This window comes from Polyodon spathula, chromosome 5 (assembly GCF_017654505.1).
Source record: "Polyodon spathula isolate WHYD16114869_AA chromosome 5, ASM1765450v1, whole genome shotgun sequence".
Lineage (NCBI taxonomy): Eukaryota > Metazoa > Chordata > Actinopteri > Acipenseriformes > Polyodontidae > Polyodon > Polyodon spathula.
This window is the reverse complement of record NC_054538.1, coordinates 24,698,448-24,724,136: the sequence shown is the minus strand read 5'-3', so window position 1 is coordinate 24,724,136 and position 25,689 is coordinate 24,698,448. Positions and strand designations below refer to the sequence as shown.

Here is a 25,689-nt window from a genome sequence, read left to right as displayed (position 1 = left end):
TCACTGAGCAGTAAGGATGCCCTCACTCTGCACCAAAGGCGTTCTTCTGTTAAAGGAGATTCCTCCCCACATCATCACATTTCCACTGCCCCACCGGTTGGCTTGGACAATGCAACAGTTAGAGTAACGCTCACCACTACATCTCCACGCATGTTGTCTTCTGTCAGGTCTGTGAAGTGCAAAATGGCATTCAATGGTGAATAAAACACTCCATCACTCTCTCTGCCGCCACCTCAGATGTTCTCTGGCCCACAGAAGATGGCGAATTCATCTCTCAGCTGTCAACATGTTATCCTTGAACGGCCTCCAAGCATTCAAATCATTTTCATGCAGACGGCGAGCTACAGTCATTCTGCTGATGCACAGGTTATTTCTTCCTTGAATTTCTCATGCTGTAGCCACTGCAGTCTGAAAACGATTATGCAGATGGATCAGTCGAATGTGATCATCCTGGGCCAGTGTGATGACCCTCTGCCTTCTAGCACATGGCCTGTCCCTCACAGAGCTGGTTTCCTGGTTGCTCTGGACTAATCTGCTGATTGTTGAAGCAGAACATCTCATTCTCTGGGCAACTTCTCTTACAGACAGGCCACCTTCAATCATGCCAATAGAAACCAGATTTTTATGAAATCACAATAATCTTTTGTTATCCCAAGGAACAATACTACTCAAACAATCAACAAACCTATCTGCTCACTGTTTAATAAGGAAATTACATTATATACGTGCCCATGAGCTATTTGTGAAAAACTTAGACTGTTGTTCTAGTCTTCATTTGTGACTAAAGCCTGAACAGAATCATTATTGTAAAATCTTGCAATTTCCACATAAAGCAACAAAAGACATGATTTACAGCTTCCAATTTAACACAGACATCACATCTATTCTTGTTCAAGGACACTGAAGAAAGAGAACTTTGGCTAGGCTTCAATGCAATGCTGGAATATAACTAAACAAGACACAAGTACAGATGTTTACGACTGTAATTGGATAGGATTTTCAAGATCAAAGTTGGCAATTTTATCAGATGTCTGTGACCTCTATCAGCAACAAGTTTGCAGAACATGGAATGCCACAGGCCTTTTTGCAGCTTGCATCCCTTAATATATTTATTGTGCCTCACCTGGAGATTTATTATTTCTGTTTATACTTCTAGCAACTCCAAGTTTGCAGTGGATAGTTTAAGAGGCTACATATTTCTTTAGCTAAACAATTGCTTTAAGGCTATAAGTGTTAGATTGGCCTATGCTGCAGTGTACAATGAGAAGAGGTCTTCAGACAATTTATTTCACTTTTAATTATTTTTCCATTTCTGTGAAATGGGAAAATATAAAATATAGCATTTTACCTGCATCGTTTGTTTAATGATATAATTTAATACATATGTGTAATACTCACTGTAGGTATTGTGAGATACTGGCCACCATTTTGTTTTTGTTGCTAAAGAATAGCTCATCATAATTTAATGGCTGGCCCATTGGAAACTGAACACTCACCCTCAACTAAATCTACAAATTTCCATGTGACCTAATTGTATTCAATGTGGGCAAGCAAAAAAAAGGCTCTAAGAAATATACACGCCCCCCCATTAATCTGTGCAGACTGGTGACGACTTGAGCCTGAATGAGTGAAAAACACAGATTAGCTGAAATTAACTTTACTCTTTGGGAAATCCCAGCGCTATAATTGAAAGCTCAAAAAACAACAATACAAATAAAATATTCCGTCAACAATGGTCAAAATATATACTGTGCATAATCAGCGTTGAAAAAAAGTCACTGATCTTGCTCTGAGTCTTTAATTAACTGCTCTTCATATTCAGACCACCAGGCTAAGAGAAATCTGCTTTCTGCTCGCTTGTCACTGGTTTCTGTAACTACAATACAATAATGTCAGTTGGCTTGCACTATACTGTACTCAATTTAATTAAATTAATGACCATCCGATTCCACACAGATACGTTGATTTACACACTAATAAAGTGCGTGAATGCCCACATCTGCATAGATCAGATGATTTATGCACTAATACATTTTGATAATGTACTGTATTAAACCTCACGGAATATCGAAACACAAATTATTGAAACACGGATTAACGGGAGTCTACTGTATATGCAATGAGAAAAATCCAAAGTATTTTTCTAAGTCCATTTCTCAAAATGGGTTGTCTTTGATAATGGCATATGTAACACATAGGCCTGTCAGTTACCTTTTCTCCTTGTGGTGCAGGTGAACCAGGCAATCCAGGGACTCCTCGTTCACCCTGAAAGATTTAGCAATCATTAAATGTGAAATAATTCTTCACATTGTGAAACATACAGTAACCAATTGTCTTTGTAACAGGTGTTGGTTGGAAATCTGGTAGAAACTTGGACTACAACAAGTTGCCTGCCGGTTACTGTTGAACTTTGACAATCGTGCTTTAGCAACCACTAAAACAAAAGAAAAATGTGAATTGATCAGTGAAATGAGAGCCCAAATGATTGCTCTTCACAAACAAAGCTGTAGTCAAAGGAAACCTGCTGAAAGAAGTATTATTCTTAACACAGGGGTTTGAGAGGGGTAAAACAAACAGCAAATGTTTTTTTCAGCATGTACTCATCTGTCCTGATATTTGTTGGAGGGTACTGCATATTTTGTAATATTACTATAATGGATGAATCCAACAGTCTTAAGATTTGGCAGAAAACGAAACCCTGGCGAAAAAAAAAAAACAATTTTGAAAACCCCAAATGTTCATAATAACGTTATTCTTCACAATCAGATAGCTTAATACCAGCAACCCCTGAAGCAGAATGACTCATGTTATCCTTCAACCCTGAAATCAATTTCACAAATGAAAAAATGAATAATGGAATGCATAAACCAAGCATGGACAGAAATTCTTGCTGTATCATGCAGTGTCAGGTCATTTTCCATTCAGACTGCTTCAGGGTTTAGCATGATGCATTTCCAAAACAGAGCTTATTTATTAGCTGAAATAAAACTATAGTTTATTTTAATTTAATTAACATGATTTAGTGATTTTGATCAGCTATCATTCACTGTAAATTATAGTATTCAGTCAAGAACATTTTCCTTGACCCTGTTCAAATAACAATGCTAGAGAATAGCTCATCATAATTTAATGGCCGGCCCACTGGAAACTGAAAACTCACCCTCAACTAAATCTACAAATTTCCATGTGACCTAATTGTATTCAATGTGGGCAAGCAAAAAAAAAAGGCTCTAAGAAATATACACGCCCCCCCCCCCATTAATCTGTGCAGACTGGGGCCGACTTGAGCCTGAATGAGTGAAAAACACAGATTAGCTGAAATTAACTTTACTGTTTGGGAAATCCCAGCGCTATAATTGAAAGCTCAAAAAAATGCAACAATACAAATAAAATCTAATATAAACAATGGTCAAAATATACACTGTGCATAATCATCGTTGAAAGAAAGTCACTGATCTTGCTCTGAGTCTTTAATTATCATAACTGCTCTTTATATTCAGACCACCAGGCTAAGAGAAATCTGCTTTCTCCTCGCTGAAATAAAACTATAGTTTATTTCACTGTAAATTATAATATTCAGTCAAGAACATTTTCCTGAAACCCCATTCAACTAACAATGCTGATTGATGCACAATGTTAAGTAGTGAAATATAAAACAAAAATATTAAGTGACTGGAAGCTAATTTGTTTTTCTTTTTCTTTAGGTGCTAGCTTTAAATGGGGAGTATACGATATTTCACTGTTTATTTGCGTTTCCGTGTCCCTAAAGTTCCTCTAGACACAACTGAAAGCCCCCAGGCAAGAATCTGTTTGGAAGAGATGTTAAAGTATATGCTGGAAGCTACTGTAGTATTTTTCGAAAGTAACCCCAAACACGTCAGTTAAACGCCTGAAGAATTTTAATTAAACACACATAAATCTGTAATTATTAATTCCGATCTGCATTTATTGTCCAACTATTCCATAGTATTAAGAAAAAAAAAATAGAAGTTAAAATAAAATAAATCCCCCTTTTTCATTTATGTCCAATACAAACTAGAAGACATATTTAATAACTATTTTAATATATTTCAGTCATGTTACGACCAATTAACATTTCTTGAATGCCAAATGTTCTTCATTTAGAGATCTGTAGACATTGTTGCAGTGCTGAAACACATGCTGAGTAATTGGCTTTTAATGATAACAAACACATGACAACACAAGGTGTATTATTAGAAAGTAGCTGGTAGCTTCTGGATTTGTCAGCACTAATATCATGAAATCACTGTCAATGACCAATAGTGTATTGCTGTACCTAATTTGGATCAATCGTATCTTAGCCACATTGCATTGAATGTTATCTCACCCAATGAATTTAACCAAATCAATTGCTAAACTCTTTAATACACCCCTCCTCAGACATGTGCAGGAGCCAGTTAAGACAACAGATGCAAACCATATATTAAAATGCCATACATGTAATAACTTTATTTTGTTTTTATTCACACTGTAATTCAATTTGTAACTCTTTTGTAACTGCACACAACTACATAAAGCACTAGTAAAAAAAGTCAGTTACATGTGGTCATACAGTAAATACACATTAGCAAGTCTAACTACAGTGTGAATAACACTTGAATAAAGATTTTATCACAGCACAAGTACATTTACTTTTCAACCTTCCTACCGAATCACCAGGACTCCCGGGCTCTCCTTTGTATCCCATCATCCCACGTGGTCCCTAGAAAGAAAACACATTTAAATGAGATTATTGTTTAATATAAACGAGTTCGATAAAGAGTTAATCGATGCAGATTTTGTGTTACCTGAATACCCGGTGAGCCTTGAAGTCCTGGATTTCCAGGAAGTCCCGGGATACCCTAAAATGTAATAATAAATTCATTAAATACAGATTTTTAAAGTGATTAAATATTAATTGATTAAGTTTAGTTAAATCATTTTAAAGTGTTTTCTTTATTAATCATATCTGCTACAGGTAGAGGCTGGGCACACACCAGCAACTTCACAGTGTAATGGTTAACTTTATATTAGATATATATATATATATATATATATATATATATATATATATATATATATATATATATATATATATATATATATATATATATATATATATATATATATATATATTATATGATTGTCACTTCACTACTGCAGTGCAATGCTCTAGTCCTTGAGGGATAAACTCATAACTTAACTTATTTAATTGGATATGTGCTAAAAGTCTTAACATAAAGGATATCTTTTTCCTAATTTAAACTACAGTATAATCCATTGCATTTCCATATGTTATCTATCAACCAGTCCCAAATGTTTCCAATGTTGCAAGACACAGAGTTTCCAGACTTCCAGATTCACAGAGTCATATGTTAAATGCTGTGATTAATTGTCTTGTTTACAAGTAAACTGACATGGTGGGGCATCACTGTCATTTAAAGACTGTTTAGGATATTTTGGACAAGGCATTATGCTGGACTCCACACCTCAATGGATATGTATCTGGCTGCATTTACCTCCCTAGTGTTGAAAATCAACTGAATTCTACAACTATACAGTACCAATTCTATGTCAAGGCATCTTCAAGCAAAAAAGATCACTGGCAGAGGGTTAGCTCATAACAGCAGTGAATAGGTTTTTATTGTCTAGTATGGCTACTATTCTGGCAGGGATTTTAGAATGGGGTTAAAATTAAATGATTCTATAAAACAAAGAACTACAGTGCACGATCTAATAAAATAATCTGTGGGCATTTCATCTTCTAAAGATGTGACCTTCGTCTGAACCATGCAGTCGACATAGTCATCTTTAAATCCCCTGATCTTTTTAAAACAATGATAGACTTCACATTAAAAAGGCATGTCTTTTGTTAAAATATCATGAAACAAACAGCTTCTTTAATAAGCTTCTGGTGTGTAAATGTCAAGCAGCATGTGCAAGGAATATTTTTGTATGTGTACAAAGACTCTTTCAGTAGCACTTGACCTTAGGCATTAAAAATCAAATACATTTAGCTTTCATAGCTACACACCCACATTGTTAAATGACAATTACAGTCTCAGATCTTTAATGTAAATCTGGAAAAACCATAAATCCGAACATCAAAAGTGAATTTCAATACAGCCATCCTCGAAACTGCTGCTATTTCAAAATGTTTGGCACTGATGTGGGTAGAGGAAAAGACTGTTAGCATGAAAAACAACAGTATATTTTTATATCATTTTAATATGGAGAAAAAATAGATGAACTTCCCAAGATACACTCTAGATGTCTGTTTAAAAACAGCAATATGTGTTTGATAAAACAGGTTTCTTTCAAAACATTTGAGACCTATATAGTGAACTGAAGTGTATAGTGCGGAAAATGTATGGAATTATTTTGTTGTTAGCTACAGTACAATCACTTAAGACTCGATAAAAGGGGGGCTGTCATGGAGTGTTTAACTTTACAGGTACATGAGGAGGTGCTGTTATAACAGGGCAAAGGCTGGACGTGAACCGTACAACGAACGTGCGCATCTTAACAACCGACAAGGGACAGAATTTGTAACGGCAGTGCATCACACACAACACTTCCTGTTACACCGTCATGATGTCTACAGTTGTTCAAAGCACAACAACTTGCCAACATGGGATGACTTAACCCACAGTGGAACACAGACATTCAACAAAAAAATCAAAAACCTCTGTATTTCAGAAAGGGCTTAAAGCTGCTGATACTTTTAAAATAGGAAATAATCTTGGCTTGTTCAGATTACATATGTACTTCCACTTTGGTGCAAACAGTCACAATCATGATAAAATCATCTCTTCACGTTACACACAACCTTGGGATTTGTCCATTACCAGGATTACAGTATTTCAGAAACCCCTTTTGTGTACATTAACCAAAAAAAAACATTCATAATCTAAAAGTCTATCATTCTGAGATAGAAAAGATTAAGACTGCCAAAATGTAATACCGTCAATGTCAACAGAATCAATTTATTTTTCCTTTGTGATCCAGGAACATATGATCCTCTAGGGAAGATGTATAGCACTTAAATGTAAACAATGAACATCAACCCCCATGTAAATATTGATATTCCCATTCAATGTGTGGTTTTATTTCAACTAGGCTGAGGGTTAGAGAATCACACTTTCCTCTTCATTAGTTTGTGTTTGCTAGGTAGAATGAGAAACATCTGCAATCAGCAATCTTTTCACAGACCATTAATTATGTGTTTTATTTTATTGAAATATTTTTTAACAATTATAACTTACGTTTGCCCGCAGAAAAAATAATTATTTGTATTTCTCTAGAAATAATCTGCAAAGGTCTACAAATAAAATAAAGCATAAAAATCAAACATTAACTTTCAAAATTGCAATTTATTTCACAATACTGTCTTAATCAAACAAATACATTTGAAAATAGTTTCTATCCATTTTAAAACAGTTTGCATATTAGTTATAAAACATGTTTTGTTTAGTTTTTTTACCAAAATTCCAGAAGATAATGATATTACTTATTTATTACTTTAAGTATATGTCCAAGATGTATGCAAATAAAACAGTACAGAAAGCTGAGCTGCTCATAACACTGACTGCTAATCCCAAATTTCTCTGGCCTGGCACAGTGTGCAGCAGAATATAATGCTTACAGCAGGAGCCGGAGCATTTGTCTGCATGGTCACTACAACAATACTGAAGGCCTTGCACAGTCTGTCTGCTTGTTATTGTGATATTAGATGCTATGAAGTGTATTCTAACAATCATTAGGATAATAACGGTGGTGCACAATGGAGAACATCCATTCTGCTATATGACAGTGACTTTTAGGTTTGTATTAAGGTCATGGTTTGTGAGTAAAGTTGTTATTTAAGGTTACAATGAGGTTTACATGTCAGCGTTCCTGTGGAACTGTGGATGTTGCTGGAGCATTTGGTTCAGACAAAGTCAGAATGTGCAATTCACTTCCACTGTGGAATAAAAGACTAGAAAACACACATAATGCAGCTTCTCACCTCCTAGTCCCCCTAACCTACACACACACACTCCCTCTCAATGTACACAACCACACCCCAGAATTATCTGAAAACGATGATCCTATTGAAAAGTCTTCACAAAAAAGAACTATTGAAGTAGCCAAAAGATTTGATGAAACTTCACCTACCAGAATCAAAGTTATATATTTATAGAAACCAATCCAAAAATATATGATAATGTATTATGGCTTATTCATTGAATTTTCATAAAGATAATAGCCAAGTTATATCTCTTCTTTTATCTTGCAAGGTAACCTAAAAACTGATGATCATTTACGAGCAGGCACCATCCCATAGATCTTTGAATTTCTGGTAGACAACAGTAAAATCTTCCCTTTGAAAGGGCATTTATTTCAAGAGATTTAAAAATAGGATCTGACAAAATTGGTTGACTGCAGATGTTTCTTATTTAGACATTTTAACTATCAGTACCGTAACGGAGAGAAGGAAAGTATTATCCATATCCTTATATTAGCTTTAATTCTATGCTGCACATGGAACCTTATATATAGGACTTCAGATGTGTTCGTTGTTTTACCCTGACTTTTTTATACCCCTTTAAAAATTCAACTAATACCTGTTGAGCCATTTGTGTATCTCAATCTCAACTGAGAAATGCGTTAATAGTAAAATTGATTAAGTGTGAAAAACAAATCTATGGGCTCCTGAGTGGCGCATTCGGTAAAGGATGCACCCTACGTCCTGGAGACGACGGTTTGAGTCCAGACTATATCACTGCCAACCGTGGACGGGAGTTCCCAGGGGGCGACGCACAATTGACCGAGAACTGCCAGGGTGGGGAAGGTGTCCTCGGCTCACCACCAGCAGCGACCCCTGTAGACTGGTCGGATGCCTGCAGGCCTGCTTGTATATTGTCCAGAGCTGCTTGGTGCTCTGCCACTGTAGCTCTGCAGTGGCTGCATGGATGGTCTGCAGAGTGAAAAAGAAGCTGACGGCACACGTTTCAGAGGACCATGTGTCCGTATTCTGAGTCAGCGTGGGAGTGGCAGCAGTGAGCAGGGTTGAAATAAAAAAAATAATAATAATTGGACTTTCCAAATTGGGGAGAAAATGAGAAATAATTGGCGATTCCAAATTAAATAAATAAATCTATGAAACAACTTCATTGGCTTACTTTTACATTTAAAAGCAGAAGTGACTCATCTTTATTAATATCAATACTGTTTGTCCAGCATAAAATACTTTAGTTTTCATTAAACTTTAATAAAGATTAGTTCCTTGTAAATTATGTTTCTGTTGTGATTTAGATATATGAATGGCTTAACAGGTATTACTGAATTCTTAAGAGAGTATAAAAGTTGAAAATCAGAAGCCCTACTTATATATTTAAGGCTGAAAGGCATAGCTTTACAGTACAGTTTTTGAATTATTGTAAAGAGATCTGTCAACAACCAATATGTCATTTAAAGCGAGATCTTTTCCTTAAGATAAGGGTGTCATCCAAATGCGCATCATTATCTACACCCTTATCCATCCTGGCCAAGTTGAAAGCCATGCACAGCTGTAAATTGTAGCTATTAAAGTTAATGACTTTCTAGATGAAAAACAACAACAACAAAAATCAGATTACAAATAGTCTGCCTAAACACGAAACAGTGGATAATTGGCTGAATTACATACTATAAGATTTCAAGATTTTTCATAGCCCTAAAAAAATCTAAACTTAGTTGACACTGTGTGTCAATCCTGAGCAGAGCACTTGAAGATGGGTTTGTTCTATCAACTTATATATTAAGACTAGCTTTGCCTTTCAACAGAAAAAAATACATGGACTGCGTGGGCAATTGGTATTACAAGTAGTATTGAAAGCTGTGCCCGGGAAACCATAGTGTTGTGTATGCTACAAAAACTGCAATTCTGATGTCGGAATAGAGGAACTAAAGTCAGCACTTCTATGTCTATTTACTCTGTGTTCTCAATCTCTACTTTTGTACAACTGAATTAGTCTGTATTTTAATGTCATCCTTTTTTTTTAATATGTAGTTAGTTAACTAAAGATACAAAAATAATGTGTCCTCAACCTTATTAGAAACATAAATATGTGCCTGTGGCCAAATAACTGCCTTAGCATGGTCTGCATGGTCTGGTACCGATTAGCTATATTTCTTACAAGAATACCTAGGCATCAAAATAACTGCATCTGGCTCGTCACAATTAAATCCCTTAGTGAGATACAACTCGCAAGAGCTTTGCAACCTAATGACCCTTTACCACACGTGGTCTAACAGCTAGATGCAGTTTTTAGTACTATGATACACATACTTCTCAACATGCAATTTCAAAAGTAAATACTGAGAAGCACACAAACATAATTTTAACGGCTGTCTAGAAGATTGTAAACAAATATGACAACTGTAGTTTCACATGCCAACTGACTGCCCAGTTATTGAGGCTATAAATGAATAGAAAATTATTTCAACATGTTTAATGTCCTTCTAAACATAAATTAGTTGCATAATGCGAGTCACTTAAATGGTAGTATGAAAATGTAGGGCTAGTGTTTAACTATGCCTTGTAATATTGTGTTACGCCATCTTAAAGTAAACACTACCTGTGCCAATACAAGCTCCAAACTAGAAATATATCCAATGTCCAATTGAAATTAAATACTCTACACACCTGTACAGTTTGGTACCAAACTATAATGTTATGTGTCTTGTAACAAACACTTGCTTACTGTTTGTGTCTGTTTATTTTAACATTAACGGTAAATGAAATCAAAATGTTACCCATGCACAGAACTGCATAAAACATAAAAGGGAAAGCAATTTGGCAAAAGATTATAAAAAAAAAAAATAGTTTCCAGAATTAAAACAGTATCCAAAGTCAGTATTCAAAATTGCAGAATACAGTGCTCGATGAGGCCCTAATGTCACAGTTCACTTGTAAATTCTTAATACAAGGCCGGAAAACTTGACTGACATGTATCTGAGTGTCGTATATATATATATATATATATATATATATATATATATATATATATATATATATATACACATAATGAAATTGCATTACCCATGTGGTTATATACAGTAGGTACAATGCAATAAATAACCATAATAATAAACACTTAGAAAACACATTGTAAAGTTTTACCAAACTCAGATTTCAAGTACACTGATTTAAAAAATCAAGCCACATGTATGTATTGATGTTTTATATTAAACTTTACAGTACTCACAGGCTTACCATCTGTACCAGGCCTTCCAGAATCACCTGGATCTCCAGTCGGGCCACGTGCTCCCTGTAAAAAAGCAGTTCATCATTAGCAACCAACTGGCTTTAACTGGACCTTTTTTCTTCTTCCCTCAAGCAGGTATGGTTAAAATACACTTTTCCATATAAAACTGGCAGTGAGCCTAGCTAGAGTTTAAAAGACAAAACATATTGTAATGAACAATGTCAAAAATTAAAAGCATGTTCATGCTAGAATGTTCATTCCTAAAATGGTTTGTTTCAATTCAGGATTCTTAAGCATCTAAATACTTTGAAAATTTACTCAAACATTGACTTATTTTTTTTTTTAAAGTGAAATGTGTTATAAAATATTGATATATAACAAGCACTGTTAATAGGAAAATATGTTTTGTATTTAATCTTTGCCAGAACTTAAAACCAAGAATTTAAACTCTTGCAAAAATATTTTTATAAGGTTACATTATTTATCACCATTGAGTGCATGGATACATCACCAGAGAAGTTAAGACTATTTAAAAAGTTACACCCAGTGCATTTGGAAACTATTGCATAGTCTTGACAAGATAGCATATGGCTCAGGTAATGATATGATACCGGTACTGCAAAGGAATACCATAGTGCTATTATTAATACAATGCCAACATATGGAAATATTACCTCTGCTGTATTATTCCACCAATGACTCATCCCCATTAGTACCCTTGAATTGGCATTCCGATTCCTTCCAACATTTTGTGTATGATTTAGTAGGCATTAATCAAACCATCATTTCAAGAACAGTTTGCCTGTTTTTCCATTACGAACATGTAGCCATTACAAAATCTAAAAATTGTTTTTTTTTCAAATAGAGTAATTGATTACATTCATGTAGGTTCTAAACTTAGGTAAATATATGTTTTATGAGATGACCTCAAGCATAATCACTTGACATATATTTTTATAACAATAACTAACAATTAATAATAACAACTTAACTTAGATCGAAGATGTGACTACTGTGATTAAGGAAGCAGCAAATGGTAAACAGAGCAATAGTTCAAAGAGCAAGCGACAGGGTAACACAGAACAAACAAAATGGCAAGTTGGCCGAAACAAATGGACAAACAAAACACTAACAAACACAGTGCTGGTGCATCCAGTACAAATAGCAATTGTTATTATCTCTCTCTCTCTCTCTCTCTCTCTCTCTCTCTCTCTCTCTCTCTCTCTCTCTCTCTCTCTCTCTCTCGTCCTCACTGACACCCATCCCTGTGTGTGTGAAACATTAACTATTTTATACAGCTCAGCCTTTTATACAGCTGTGTCCATTCCTAATCAGTCATTCAACTGAATTCCAAGGTATCTCTACATGACTTCCTTTTCATTATATGCTATCTCAAAATGAACAGGAAGTCATTTAGAGATATCACCTAATGAACAGGAAGCCATTTAAATATATCTCTAAATAAAAAACATATATCTCAAAATGAAGCCATTGGGTGCTATAACTTATTGGTACATGCATTAATAAGTACCCTTCATTGGGCCCCATTTTGAAGAAGGCACAAAGGGAAAGGCAATTTGTAATATATAAACTGACCATCAAACCTGGTAGTCCAGGTGGTCCTCGAGGGCATGTGCAAGGAGCGGGACTTCGCTCAATAGCAGTATCACCAGGACCATTTACACACTAGAACAGAAACAGAAGTACATGAATATGTTTAACGCACTGTAGCAAATCTTAACTGATCACATTATTAAGAAAAACAGGCTATAAATAACAACACTAATATATATATATATATATATATATATTATCTATTTCTATATATATATATGATATAGATATTATATATATATATATATACAGCTCTGGAAAAAATTAAGAGACCACTGCAAAATTATCAGTTTCTCTGGTTTTACTATTTATAGTTATGTGTTTGGGTAAAATGAACATTTTTGTTTTATTCTATAAACTACTGACAACATTTCTCCCAAAATCCAAAAAAAAATATTATCATTTAGAGCATTTATTTGCAGAAAATGACAAAATAACAAATAAGACGCAGTGTTGTCAGACCTCGAATAATGCAAAGAAAATAAGTTCAGATTCATTTTTAAACAACACAATACTAATGTTTTAACTTAGGAAGAGTTCAGAAATCAATATTTGGTGGAATAACCCAGATTTTCAATCACAGCTTTCATGTGTCTTGGCATGCTCTCCACCAGTCTTTCACATTGATGTTGGGTGACTTTATGCCACTCCTGGCGCAAAAATTCAAGCAGCTCGGCTTTGTTTGATGGCTTGTGACCATCCATCTTCCTCTTGGTCACATTCCAGAGGTTTTCAATGGGGTTCAGGTCTGGAGATTGGGCTGGCCATGACAGGATCTTGATCTGGTGGTCCACACCTTGATTGTCCTGGATGTGTGGCATGGAGCATTGTCCTGCTGGAAAAACCAATCCTCAGAGTTGGGGAACATTGTCAGAACAGAAGGAAGCAAGTTTTCTTCCAGGACAACTTTGTACTTGGCTTGATTCATGCGTCCTTCACAAAGACAAATCTGCCTGATTCCAGCCTTGCTGAAGCACCCCCCAGATCATCATCGATCCTCCACTGCATTTCACAGTGGGTGCGAGACATTGTGGCTTGTAGGCCTCTCCAGGTCTCCGTGTAACCATTAGACGACCAGGTGTTGGGCAAAGCTGAAAATTGGACTCATCAGAGAAGATGACCTTACTCCAGTCCTCTACGGTCCAATCCTTATGGTCTTTTGCAAACCTCAGCCTGGCTCTTCTTTGCTTCTTATTGATGAAGGGCTTTTTTCTAGCTTTGCACGACTTCAGCCCTGCCCCTAGGAGCCTGTTTCGAACCGTCCTCGCCGTGCACTTCACCCCAGCTGCCGTTTGCCATTCTTTTTGTAGGTCACTTGATGTCATCCTACGGTTGCTGAGTGACATTCGAATGAGTTGGCGGTCATCCCGGTCAGTGGAGAGTCGTTTTCGCCCTCTGCCGGTCTGTAGCTTTGTTGTCCCCAATGTGTGCTGCTTGACCTTGTTCTTATGAACCGCCGTCTTTGAAATTTTAAGGATGGAAGCAACCCGACGCTCACTGTATCCCTCTGCCAGTAAAGCCAGAATTGAACCCTTCTTTTCCTCACTCAAAACTTTCCTTTTCAACTCTTTGGGCATGGTCAATAGTTATTTTTTGATTCCAATTACTTTTGAGGTACTACTAGCACTGTTTTGCCATCCAGCTGGTCCTATTGCAAGAGGATAGTGATGACCACAGGAGTGGTTTTTATACTTTTCCTCGTTAAATAAGATTTGGTTCAGGTGATCCCCTAATCAGTACCTCATTCAGTAGAATGAGGTGTGCCTGTGTTGGAATTCAACAGACACTGGAATGGAATGGCTGCCATACATGTAGAGATGCTGATTTAAGAAAAATTTGCAGTGGTCTCTTAATTTTTTCCAGAGCTGTGTGTGTGTGTATATATATATATATATATATATATATATATATATATATATATATATATATATATATATATATATATATATATATATATATATAGTTATTCATTAACACACATTTTATTTTTTTAAATTCCTAAAAGGAATTTACCCCTTTGTATTCCTGGTCCTATTCCTATAACTAGAATAAAATAGGATGTCCTTATTTGGCAAGGGAAAAGAAAATAGGAATAAAGTCAAACTGCCAAAACTCACCTAGTCTGATTATTGAGATCCAAAATGAAAATACAAGGGACATTTACCTTGTCAATTAGTAGGGTCACAAGCCACAGTACATACCTCACCATCCTGAAAACACAGATTATTAGATTATATTCACATTAAAAACATGCTAGTTTCGCATACAGTCAGATTTTTTTAAGTAGTTACAGTTAACACAATGTTTTAATAAATCTTAGATATCATGCACTTTTATTCACTTTAAAGTTTTCAAATAGGTAGTAGCATGACATCTGGCTTTAATAAGTACAAAGACAGTTCTCAATTTTCTTGCCTTGCTTTCTATGGAGTCTGTTACTGCTAGACTTCCTAGATCATGTCACCCCAGCAGTGTCTTCTGGGTCAAAGCATGCTTGGAGGAAGCAGCTGGTTGGTTATTGACAAGAATGAATGTCCTTAAGGGGTGAGGACAATTTCACCCAGGAAGTGTAAACCAACCTGAAAGCAGTTCTTGCAAACAAAAGTTTCTTTAACCTGCTGTAGTACTAGATATTGTGTTTGCTAAAACATGTTTCTTTTAATAAAGCACATTTGAGACATTTATAGTGAATTGGCATGCCTGACAGGGTAACCTTATGGAACTATTTTGTTAGCTACAGTTACTTAACAAGTCAAATAATACATAAGTAAATACTAGAGAACTAGTTGCAAGTCATATTTGATTGTGAGTACACTGGGGTTTGTTCAAAATACAAAAATTTTAAAGAGTGTGGTTTGCAATCAGTGTTGCCTCTTATCCCAAGATTATACCTTTAATGTACCCATTTTACACCTTTTTGTCCAGAATACTATGTAGGAATGAGACACATTTAAGAGTGAAAATGTATTATCATCTATGTACTAGAAACAGTTTTGCTATCAAAGACATTATAGTAATTTAACATCCATTTGTACTTACAATTCCAGGGATTTCACATGCGGTTTCACGATTATTTTGCTCTGGGTCACAGTAGATTCTTAGCTTCTGCAGCTCAAACTGGAAAACATTATTATACAATCACTGTAAATGGCAATATTAGGTACTGGGATTTATAAGAGTTTATGAGATATAAGAAAAGCTCATCTGGACAGAGTTAAATAGCAGCATTTAGATCTGCTACATTTGGACATTAAGATAGACTCCATAATCTTGTAGCCTGCAAATGGAAGTAACAGTGAAATGGAAACTACAAATCTGGATGATTTTTTTTTTTTTTTGGATAAATTTAGTCATCGTCAATGTTTGTTACCCTGGTTTTCTCCCCAATTTGGAATGCCCAATTATTATTTTTATCCCAGTTCACCGCTGCAACCCCCTGGCGACTTGGAGAACAGAGGCTGAAACACGCATCCTCCAAAATGTGTTCCTGCCAGTCTGTCATTTTTCGCACTGCGGATCCACAGGGAAGCCACCAGACCTATAGTGCTGAAGGACAACAGTCGGCAATGACATAGCCAGGACATGAGCCTACGATTTCCAGGCTATAAGGTGCATTCTGCACTCCACACAGAGCCCCTTTACCGGATGCACTATTCGTGAAAATCTGGATGGTTTGTGTTAAGACTTCATACAAAATCCTCTGGGTTTTTTTATTCTCTGAGTTTTTTGCCATCACATTATGGTATCCGGTTGGATGTGACAACCTCAAAAATTCAGCCTTGTGCTGCTTAACCTCTGTTTTTTATAAATCTTTGATCAAGTGTTTCACACAACGTGATGTTTCCTTTCCACTGTTTAGGATTTCTATAAAAAGACTAATGTATATAAGAATAATGTGTATCTTTAGAAGTGATAAACATGCATTAAAAACGATATGAAATACATGTCTTCTTTTTTCAAAATCAGCTTATGAAATGTTTTCTGAAAGAAACTTACTGGTACAGTTTCTTCTTTGCTGAAGTACTTTCCTATTTGTGTTTTTCCATTGATGTAGATACCAAGAACAGGACTCAGTTCCAGAATTTCTATCTGCTGGTTATCAACGTACAGTGTAACCTCCTCCTCCGATACTAGGAGCCTTATCTGATGCCAGTTTTCATCAAACAGTTTCTACAAGAAAAAGAAGTAAAATTTTGCAATAGGATGGAAAGAAAAAACATGACAAACACCAATGCTCCAAACAGAGAGCTAGTCATTGTAAAGGGAGATCTTTAGATGCAACACTAGTTCCATTCCATATGCACATATAAATAACATACCGGTAGTATACAAAAGCACAGTTGCAATCTGCATACCAAACAACAGGTTCTACAGAACTAAAATTTCTTCTAGCATGTAGACCTGTCAACTCTCCCTTATTGGCCAGGACTCCCGTATTTTGGACACTTCTCCCTGGCAACTCCCAGGACCAATTTTTTATCATATTTTGCTTTCTGCAAAAGTCATGTATGGTCTGTGGTTACTGCAACCCCGTCTGCAGGGTTTAGGACCCAAGGGAGCCCTGTACCAGGTAAGCTCACATACTTTATGATTATCTTTGATGGGTTCATGTGCGATAAGCCCTCTCAGATTTAAAAAAAAAAAAAAAAACATTTCAAGCTTCTTGGATGACAACATATTCTCCCATAATCCTAATTAATGTTGGAAAAAGACATACTTTCTGTAAACAATGCAGGGCTGATTTTAATGGAAGGACAAGGGAGCAAGAATGATGTTTGGCAAGAACAAGATCACAAAAAACACCAGAAAGCCAGTGGCCTTCAGAAAACCAGCGCTTCAATTAATAACATCTTTTGTTGCCAGAGAAAAAACAGAGATTAAGAAAGTTACATATGCAGAGACCTTTGCATGCTGTGACTAGTTCAGCAAACCTGTAGTAGACATGTTCCCAGACTCACACATTGCAAAATATTCTGCAGGAAAGTCTAAAAGTCACAAAATAGCGAAAGATAGGAGTGAAGATTGATTGATAACATGTGTTTATATATAGCAATAATGTGTATATTTAAAATAGAAGATAGTTGACAATTAAATGTTACTGACAGGAGTATTAATGATCCACCACATATGTGCAGTGTAATGAATAATGTTAAAATACCACGTTGTGGTGTATTTGAGCTTTAAAAAAAAAATTCTGATGGACTTATTGCATTTAAAGGCTTTTTTTCTTGTTATAAAAAAGGTGCCACAACTCATCCTTTAGGTTTGTTGTGTGATGAAGGTAACAACGCCAGCTGTACTGTATATGCTTTGCAGTCATGCAAAGTCAACTACAGTGGACATATTTACAAAGAACTGGCTGTTGCCAAATCAGCTAAAGTACAATAAGAACCACAAGGACCAAGAGAACATTTGATTGTAAAGCATGTCATGGTTGTATTTCTATTTGATATTTATTTTTCCTGTTCCTAATAAATTCACTCTTTATTCTTCCCTAATTAATACCCTCTTACTCGCCCAGCAAGGGATTGTGAGAAGTGTTAATTCATGCATTGATCCATGCTTATACCCATGCTTATACATGTAATCAACATAATTTGTTACAAAGGAACATGGAATGAATACAGGTAATTAAAACCACATGAATTAACAGGGCTGAATTCAAAATGAATTACTTCAGAACACAGATGAAGTGCATAAAGGTATTCAGGTGTTATTCCTATAGCGTTCAGTCAAAATTCATTATGAATTTGCAGCCGTTATTTTAAAGTGTTATCACTCCTGATGACAAGCAAATCCTCCAACATGAACCCAAAAATTAAAGGCATTAACCTCTGAAGGCGTATAAATTCTGTAGACTAGCTGTACATAGTTATTATATGAGAGTTCTATGTAATTGTGTTTTTTTTGTTTACTTTCCTACATTTCATGTTCTCGATTTTGTTAAAAGTTAAGTAAAACAAATTATTTAAATAGGAGCATAATGTATTTCTTGTCAGCAGAAAAAAAACATGTAGAGACTGAAAACAGTTCCACTTGGAAAAACATTCCAAGTTGGGCATTCTTTTACCAAAGTATGGCATGGGACCATGAAAAGCAAACAGCCCTTGCAGCCATATTTACACAGATTATGTCATATCTTGGCTAACAACCTGAAAACTAGTTAGCTTCAAAAGAGATTTATTTGGGTTATTAAAATATATTTCTGTTCTTTGTGGAGTAAAAACTTGTAAAACAGGAAATGCTAATTATATTTTTTGATCACTGTAACAAGGTGAATAAAACTGGGGTGGTAAAACTGGCCAATCGACAGACGGACACACTAGGCTGACTGATGGATGTGACCTTGACAATATGGTGGATACAGTAGGAATAGAGTCCGGTTGCTGTAGCCATCTTAGGGAGCTCGGCTATACAATTAATTAAGACCGAGATTTCAGCGACAGTTACATCGATTAGCAACTGGCTGCAGCGGATTAATAAGGGAACTGTGTAGCTGAGTGTGTTGGTTTAGTGAAGGTGAGGGAGCGAGGCGGAGCAGAGCTGGAAAATCAATACAAATGCAGTTTGCTTTTGACCCCTGCCTTCACTGGAGGATTAAGTGCCGACACAGACGTGAGTACCAAAGGGATTCGGAGTACTGAGGAGCGGCGGATCCAGGACCTGGTGAAGAAGGCGGCAAGAGTGACCGTGTTGTTATTGTTTATGCACCAGGAACATCTTGTGTTGCATATAACTCAAAGATTCTGTCATCACTTCCTACCACACCCTATCACAGTAACCAATGAACAGTTAAATGGCTAGCGGGAAAACAGATAAACTTGCAATTATGACAACACACAATGCTTAAAAAGTAAGTAGCAGGGTTCTGAAAAATATAGTGTTACATGTCACCACGTATTGCTACAACTGTTTAAATAATGAACCTGTATTTTTTCTTTTCATTGTAAACAAACTGACAACTTTTACACTGACAACTTTAGTCTGTTTCAAAGCTCTTTTCAAAATGGCCGCTACAGTGCAATGATAGTGTAAGGATTATTGCCCACATTGTCGAACAGGTAACACAGCAATAATGATCCATGTGGCACAGAACAGAAAAGCCAGAGCACTTGCTATGTTTTTTTTTTTTTTTTTTTTTTTTTTTTTTTTATCTGCAGTGATTTAGAGGCACGATCTCAAACCCCAGTGCAATAGAGCGGCCATTTTGAAAAGAGCTTTGAAACAGATTTTACAAGTTGCAAGTGTAAAAAGTTGTCAACATATTGATAATGAAAAGAAAAATTACAGGTACATTATTTGAACAGTTATAGCAAAACGTAGGGATGTATAATGTTATATTTTTTGGAACCTTACTCCTTAAGTTAGAGAACAATGAATTTGTATACCACGTTAGTATAGCCCAAGCAAAACATTTAGAACCCAGTATAGGATTTACATTTGAATGATATAATCTGTTTATTTTTTAACCATCCCTTTTGTTTTTAGTCTGTGAATAAGTATAACTGCCCCTGAGGCTACTGATTTCACTTTTCATTATTTGTTATATTTCTCATTATTTGTTATATTAAGTATGTGCATGCAATTGTAGAGTAGTGAGGTGACTCAGTCCCTGCTATCTATACAGTATGCAGGAGGAAGCGAGGAATACGATCTTAAAGGCAGTATTGGATATGATGGGACAGTCACTGATTAATGTCAGTTTACAATACTTTTCATTTCATGCCTTTCAAGTAAAAAGCATATACAGTATATCAACGATTCAAAGTTATTACTTGTTCTTGATACGCTGTTATTTGATTAAGAAAAACATTGACACTGACCATCAATTTTCACATAACTTTAAATGCAGTACTTCATATTGTGCTGCCGCAAACCCATTCAAATGCTCCATGTCTATATCTAGCATTTGACTTACAGCTAAATTAAATGCACATTTGGACATGGCTTGAATCAGAAATTGAAAGTGAACAACTGGTAAGTATAGCACGCACAATCAGGCTCACAACATAAAACAAAACATCTGCACATTCAAATTACCACCTACTGTAATTCAAGACAGCCTTGATGAATTGGAAAAATGACTGTAGGTATTGTGTTTTCCAGCAGAGTAGGCTTTTGAGGATTTCCAACACATATGGTATGTAGAATGCTGAGAATTCTGGGTTTGTTGGCTGGGGAGGTGCAGAAGTCCCCATAAAGCTACCAGAAGCTGTAAAAAAGTACTGGTAAAATGGTCTTGGCTCGTGACCACTTTATGAGAATAATCAAAGATAGAAAAAGCTTACACACCATTTTAACTAGCATACACTTCATATGTCTTTAACGCCAAACTAGTGAAGATACTGTAGCTCAATAATTCAGAGAGAATGTGATAAAAATGTCTCAAAGAGTAACTAGCGAGGTTCAGAAAAATATAGCATTATGTCTTCACTTGTTGCTACAACTGTTTAAATAATTCACCAGCATGTTTTCTTTCTATTGTTAATATCCTGACAAATTAAAAAAAAAATTCAAAGCTCTTTTCAAAATGACCGATCTAGTGCACTGGGGTATGAGAACTGTTTTCTAAATCATTGCAGGAAGAGCAATTAAAAAAATTAAAATAAAATAAAAACATAACAAGAGTTCTGGCTTTTTTGTTCCGTACCACAGCATGAGCATGGATGATCATTGCTGTGTTACCTGGTTGGCAATGTAGGCAATAATCCTTACACTAGGGGGGCTCCAGATTGGAGCTTCGGCGATTGGCGCTTCGTTCGGGGTGGCGGGGGGGGGGGGGGGGGGGGGGGGGGGGGGGGGGGGGGGGGGGGGGGGGGGGTTTGGGTGATTAGGTGGGCCAGGGTGTCCTCAGTTCACCACACACCAGTGACCCCTCTGGTCTGGCCAGGCACCTGCAGGCTTCCCAGAGCTGCATTGCCCTTTGACGTGTAGTTCTGAGGTAGCTGCATGGTGGTCCTGCAATGTGAAAAAGAAGCGATCGGCTGACGGCACGCGCTTCGGGTCAGCGCGGGGGGGTGGTAGAGGTGAGCTGAGCCTAAAAATAATTGGCTATTCCAAATTGCCGTTTTGAAAATATCTTTGACACAGACTTTAAAGTTTTAAGTGCGAAAGGTTTTTAGGATGTTAACAATAAAAAGAAAAATTACACGTAAGTTATTTAAACATGTGGTGATGTGTAATGCTATATTTTTCAGAACCACGCAACTTATTCTTTCAGCATCGTGTGCTGTCATAATTGTAAGTTTATGTGTTTACCTCCAGCCATTTAATTGTTATTCTTTAAGTGTGTTGTCATACGGATGTAAATAAGACATACAGAGGACTATTTAAAAATGTCAGTAAGTACATTACCATTCTAGCAGTGTATCACATTAAATAACTATTGAAATAAGTGACAGTAAATATAGTCTGTTAATTGCTTGTTATTAATGAGTAAAGACAAAAACATTTCAGTATAAACAAGGTAGTCTGTGTCAACAATCATGGCGTTTCAATGCGAGGCAAATTACATGTTCCGATGTACGTGCATGTTTGGGAGAATTACTCGTGTAAATCAGGTTTGTGGCGGAAAAAAATGGCCAAAGAGAGGGATAGGGTAAATCTCATTTACTCGTGTAAATGACGAAACACACAGGAAAATCCACAGCCAGTTTTGCATGAAAACACGCCTTTCACGTGTAAATGTGAATGAGCTTGTTTAACCTTAAGTGACATCACTATAAATATTGTAAGGGAGAAGGTCAGTTGTTACTATGGATTCCGAGATGGTTGATGTGAGGTTTTATGGTTAGCAGTGGTGTAGTTCACCTTAATGATAATGCAGGTGGCTTTTTTATTATTGTTTTTTGCTGTGTCTGGCCTCTCATTTTGTATAGCTCTTGTGGGTTTACAGTTCTGTATAAAACCATTCACCATGAACTGCGTTATGCCCTTGTTATAGTATTAAAGCAGCTGTTTGAGAATACCTTTGCTATAAAAACTATGCTAAAGTTAAACAAGAAGAACAACTGAGCAGCTTAAATGTCTAACTGAATTAATTCCTGTCCTTTTTTAATCTCAGCTATGTCTGAAGACAAAGTGTGTCTGCTCTCCACGTTAATAAATAAAGTTAGTGAACTAGATGTCATGGGCCAGTTCGATCGCCCAAAACAGCGCAACAAATATATCTACTAAAAAGTTTTTGATGTCCTCTCAGAACTGACCAAATAAAATTGCAAATCCTCGTATTGGTTGTGTTTTACTTGTTTGCATCATTAATATTTAACACAACAGTAAATCCAACTTAAAAAAAAGAGAGAATCTCTAACAGCATGAGCCTCCTCAATTGAAACTGGCAGCTGAGGCAACCTTCTCAGTTACCAAGTCCACTTATAATAAGCTGGATTGGGCTTGTTTTTTGAGAGTTGCTGGTTGGAATTTGCATAAGCACCCATACTCTAACATGGGTTGCGCTTGTTTTGGGCTTGTTTTGGAAGGCAATGCCGCTTTTTTTATTCATGAGACTTGGCAACACTGGTAACCTTCCCCGTCTGTCTCACAGGCAGCCACTGATTCCTGAACACATCATTTTGTTGTTGAGAAGAGTTTGTGCAGGATATAGAAGGCAGTACCAATTTTGGGAACAAACAAATGCTGCACTTCAGTCCATTTCATCAGTATCCTCCACCTCCCTTTCAAGTGCCAACTGCATGTATTTGCCCAAGCGTGGTGCTGAATGCTTCCTCAGCAGCTGTCAACCGCCAGGACTGGTAGGGTTTCTAAGCCAGGGTACTATAAGTAGCATCACCTGATCCCCTATATGCTGTATTACCTGAATGAAAGGGATATATATATATATATATATATATATATATATATATATATATATATATATATATATATATATATATATATATATATATATATATATATATAATAACAAACATTTCTGCCGGTTTTCAGCCTGGTGATCTGCAATACCTGTTGGTCAGTTTTGTGTTATACCTCCAAGTTCATTTTTAATTAATGATTCGTAAGATAAATTAGTTGAAACAGTATTCACTACTAATGACATGACACCCCACTAATGCCATTTGAAAAACAATTTGGACAAGAGTAGTAAAACATATTATTAACCACCAGACACAAGGTATTTAGCTTTATTACAGCAGGTTAGATTCACTCTTGTACCAGTTCTCTGCACATGAAAACCACATTTTCACAAAATTTCACTAGTAATCTTCAAAAACAGCAGGAGTACTTTCGCATAATTAATTTACATATCAACCCCCTCCTTTCCAAATCATTTGCATGACTTTGGGTGAAAAGCCTGGTTTACTCAAGTAAAATAAACTGAGCGAATGGAAACTGTAAGGATATGTTAAAGTAATAGTTTGAACTACGGAAAGACTAGAACATTATGTATAACTCAGGATAGTTTCTAAATAAACGTCTAGTTCGCTACAGCTCTGGTGTACGTGCCGCTCATTACAGAAACCCAGCAAATGTCTCGAGCTTAAAAAAAAAATATGCATGGAAACTCAACCAGTGAGTCAATGTCCTTACATTCAGAGTCCCATGTATAAAGATTAAGACCATCTTGGTTTGGTATTGAAAATGTACAATTCCTAATAATTAGTATTTGTTATTGTTTTTGTTAAGAAGGAATCCTGAAGTATATGACTTTATTTACCTTAAGGTATAAACAACAACATTAATGAGCATTCCGCAAGTGACATCTGATTATTAAAATATCAGAGCAGTACAAAGAAATAATAAATATCAAAACTCCTTATTTTTAAAAGGAAATAGTGTCTACAAGCCAGTTTCCAGTGTAATAAAGTTTGACAGCGGGTCATCTGAATCTGATTTGTTAACCAGGTGAAGATGTTGTTTGTGCAGCATCTCTGCAAAATGGTATTTCCATAGCCAGTGGCTTTCATATGATATGTCTTTAAAGCTCATTTGAAAATATGTCAAAGTTCTCCGGAATTAATTACTTTTGTATGAATGTATTTTTACCATATGAATCAGCCAAAATAATAAGCAAGGCAAGGTTGGACAGTAAATGCAACTTTATATATTTTATTTAAATATAGCTGATAAATATTGATTTATATATTTAGTTTAAAGATAGTTGATACAGCATAAGTAATAAAATTACAGAAATAATAACAGAAATGTTTTTTTTAAGTTTATACCACGTACTGTAGTTATAAAAGTTTTTTTGGAGTCCAGCTCTCCATGTGGCTTGCTGACTGCTGCATAATTTTATTTATATCCCAGCCGTCAGATTTTTTTACATCATGGAATCAGAAAACCGTGACAGTAGATGTTTTAATCGCCATTTTAGAGTGGAGTGTCTTTCTTTTGTAGTATATTTTGTAATTTATTTTCTGTTATTATCACGTCAACTCAATTATACTGCAGGTACCTTAAAATTGTCATTGAATTATATGAGAAAGATTTGATATGGGTGCTTTCATTGAACACAATATTGCAACCACTAGTAGAAAGCAAATAAAATGAAAAGATGGGGCCTCCATTTGAAAGCTTCTTATTGAACAGTGTGTTTCTTATTATGCATGCAGAGAATATTTTATGGGATACCTTTAATCCAGCCGATGTAAAGGTCACTTTCTGTGTGCCATTCCCCATGCTTGTTGTAGTAAATGTTACTGTCTTATCTTGTCCATTAAATGTAACAGCAATCTGGGGAGTCCCATCAAGAGCTTGAATCCTCCAAAGGTCCCACTTCTCCCGAGTTACTGATCCTTTAAACTTCATTGTGGAGACAAAGACATAAGATGGAGGTAGACCATCTGGGAATATGTTCCTACAATTAGAAAAGGCTCAAGTTAAT

At 36.0% G+C, this 25,689-nt stretch overlaps 1 protein-coding gene across 1 annotated transcript in view; it reads right to left on the bottom strand.

Moving 5' to 3' along the window:
- Positions 1-25,689, bottom strand: part of LOC121316384 (collagen alpha-1(XXI) chain-like) — a 90,121-nt gene that overhangs the window by 44,470 nt on the left and 19,962 nt on the right. Inside the window, exons 6-14 of the mRNA XM_041251462.1 lie at positions 25,437-25,662; positions 16,842-17,015; positions 15,885-15,962; positions 15,047-15,055; positions 12,828-12,917; positions 11,232-11,294; positions 4,809-4,862; positions 4,670-4,723; positions 2,212-2,265 (exon numbers count right to left, since the gene is read on the bottom strand). Coding sequence (XP_041107396.1) covers positions 2,212-2,265; positions 4,670-4,723; positions 4,809-4,862; positions 11,232-11,294; positions 12,828-12,917; positions 15,047-15,055; positions 15,885-15,962; positions 16,842-17,015; positions 25,437-25,662 — 802 coding nt within the window. The remainder of the gene's footprint in view (positions 1-2,211; positions 2,266-4,669; positions 4,724-4,808; positions 4,863-11,231; positions 11,295-12,827; positions 12,918-15,046; positions 15,056-15,884; positions 15,963-16,841; positions 17,016-25,436; positions 25,663-25,689) is intronic.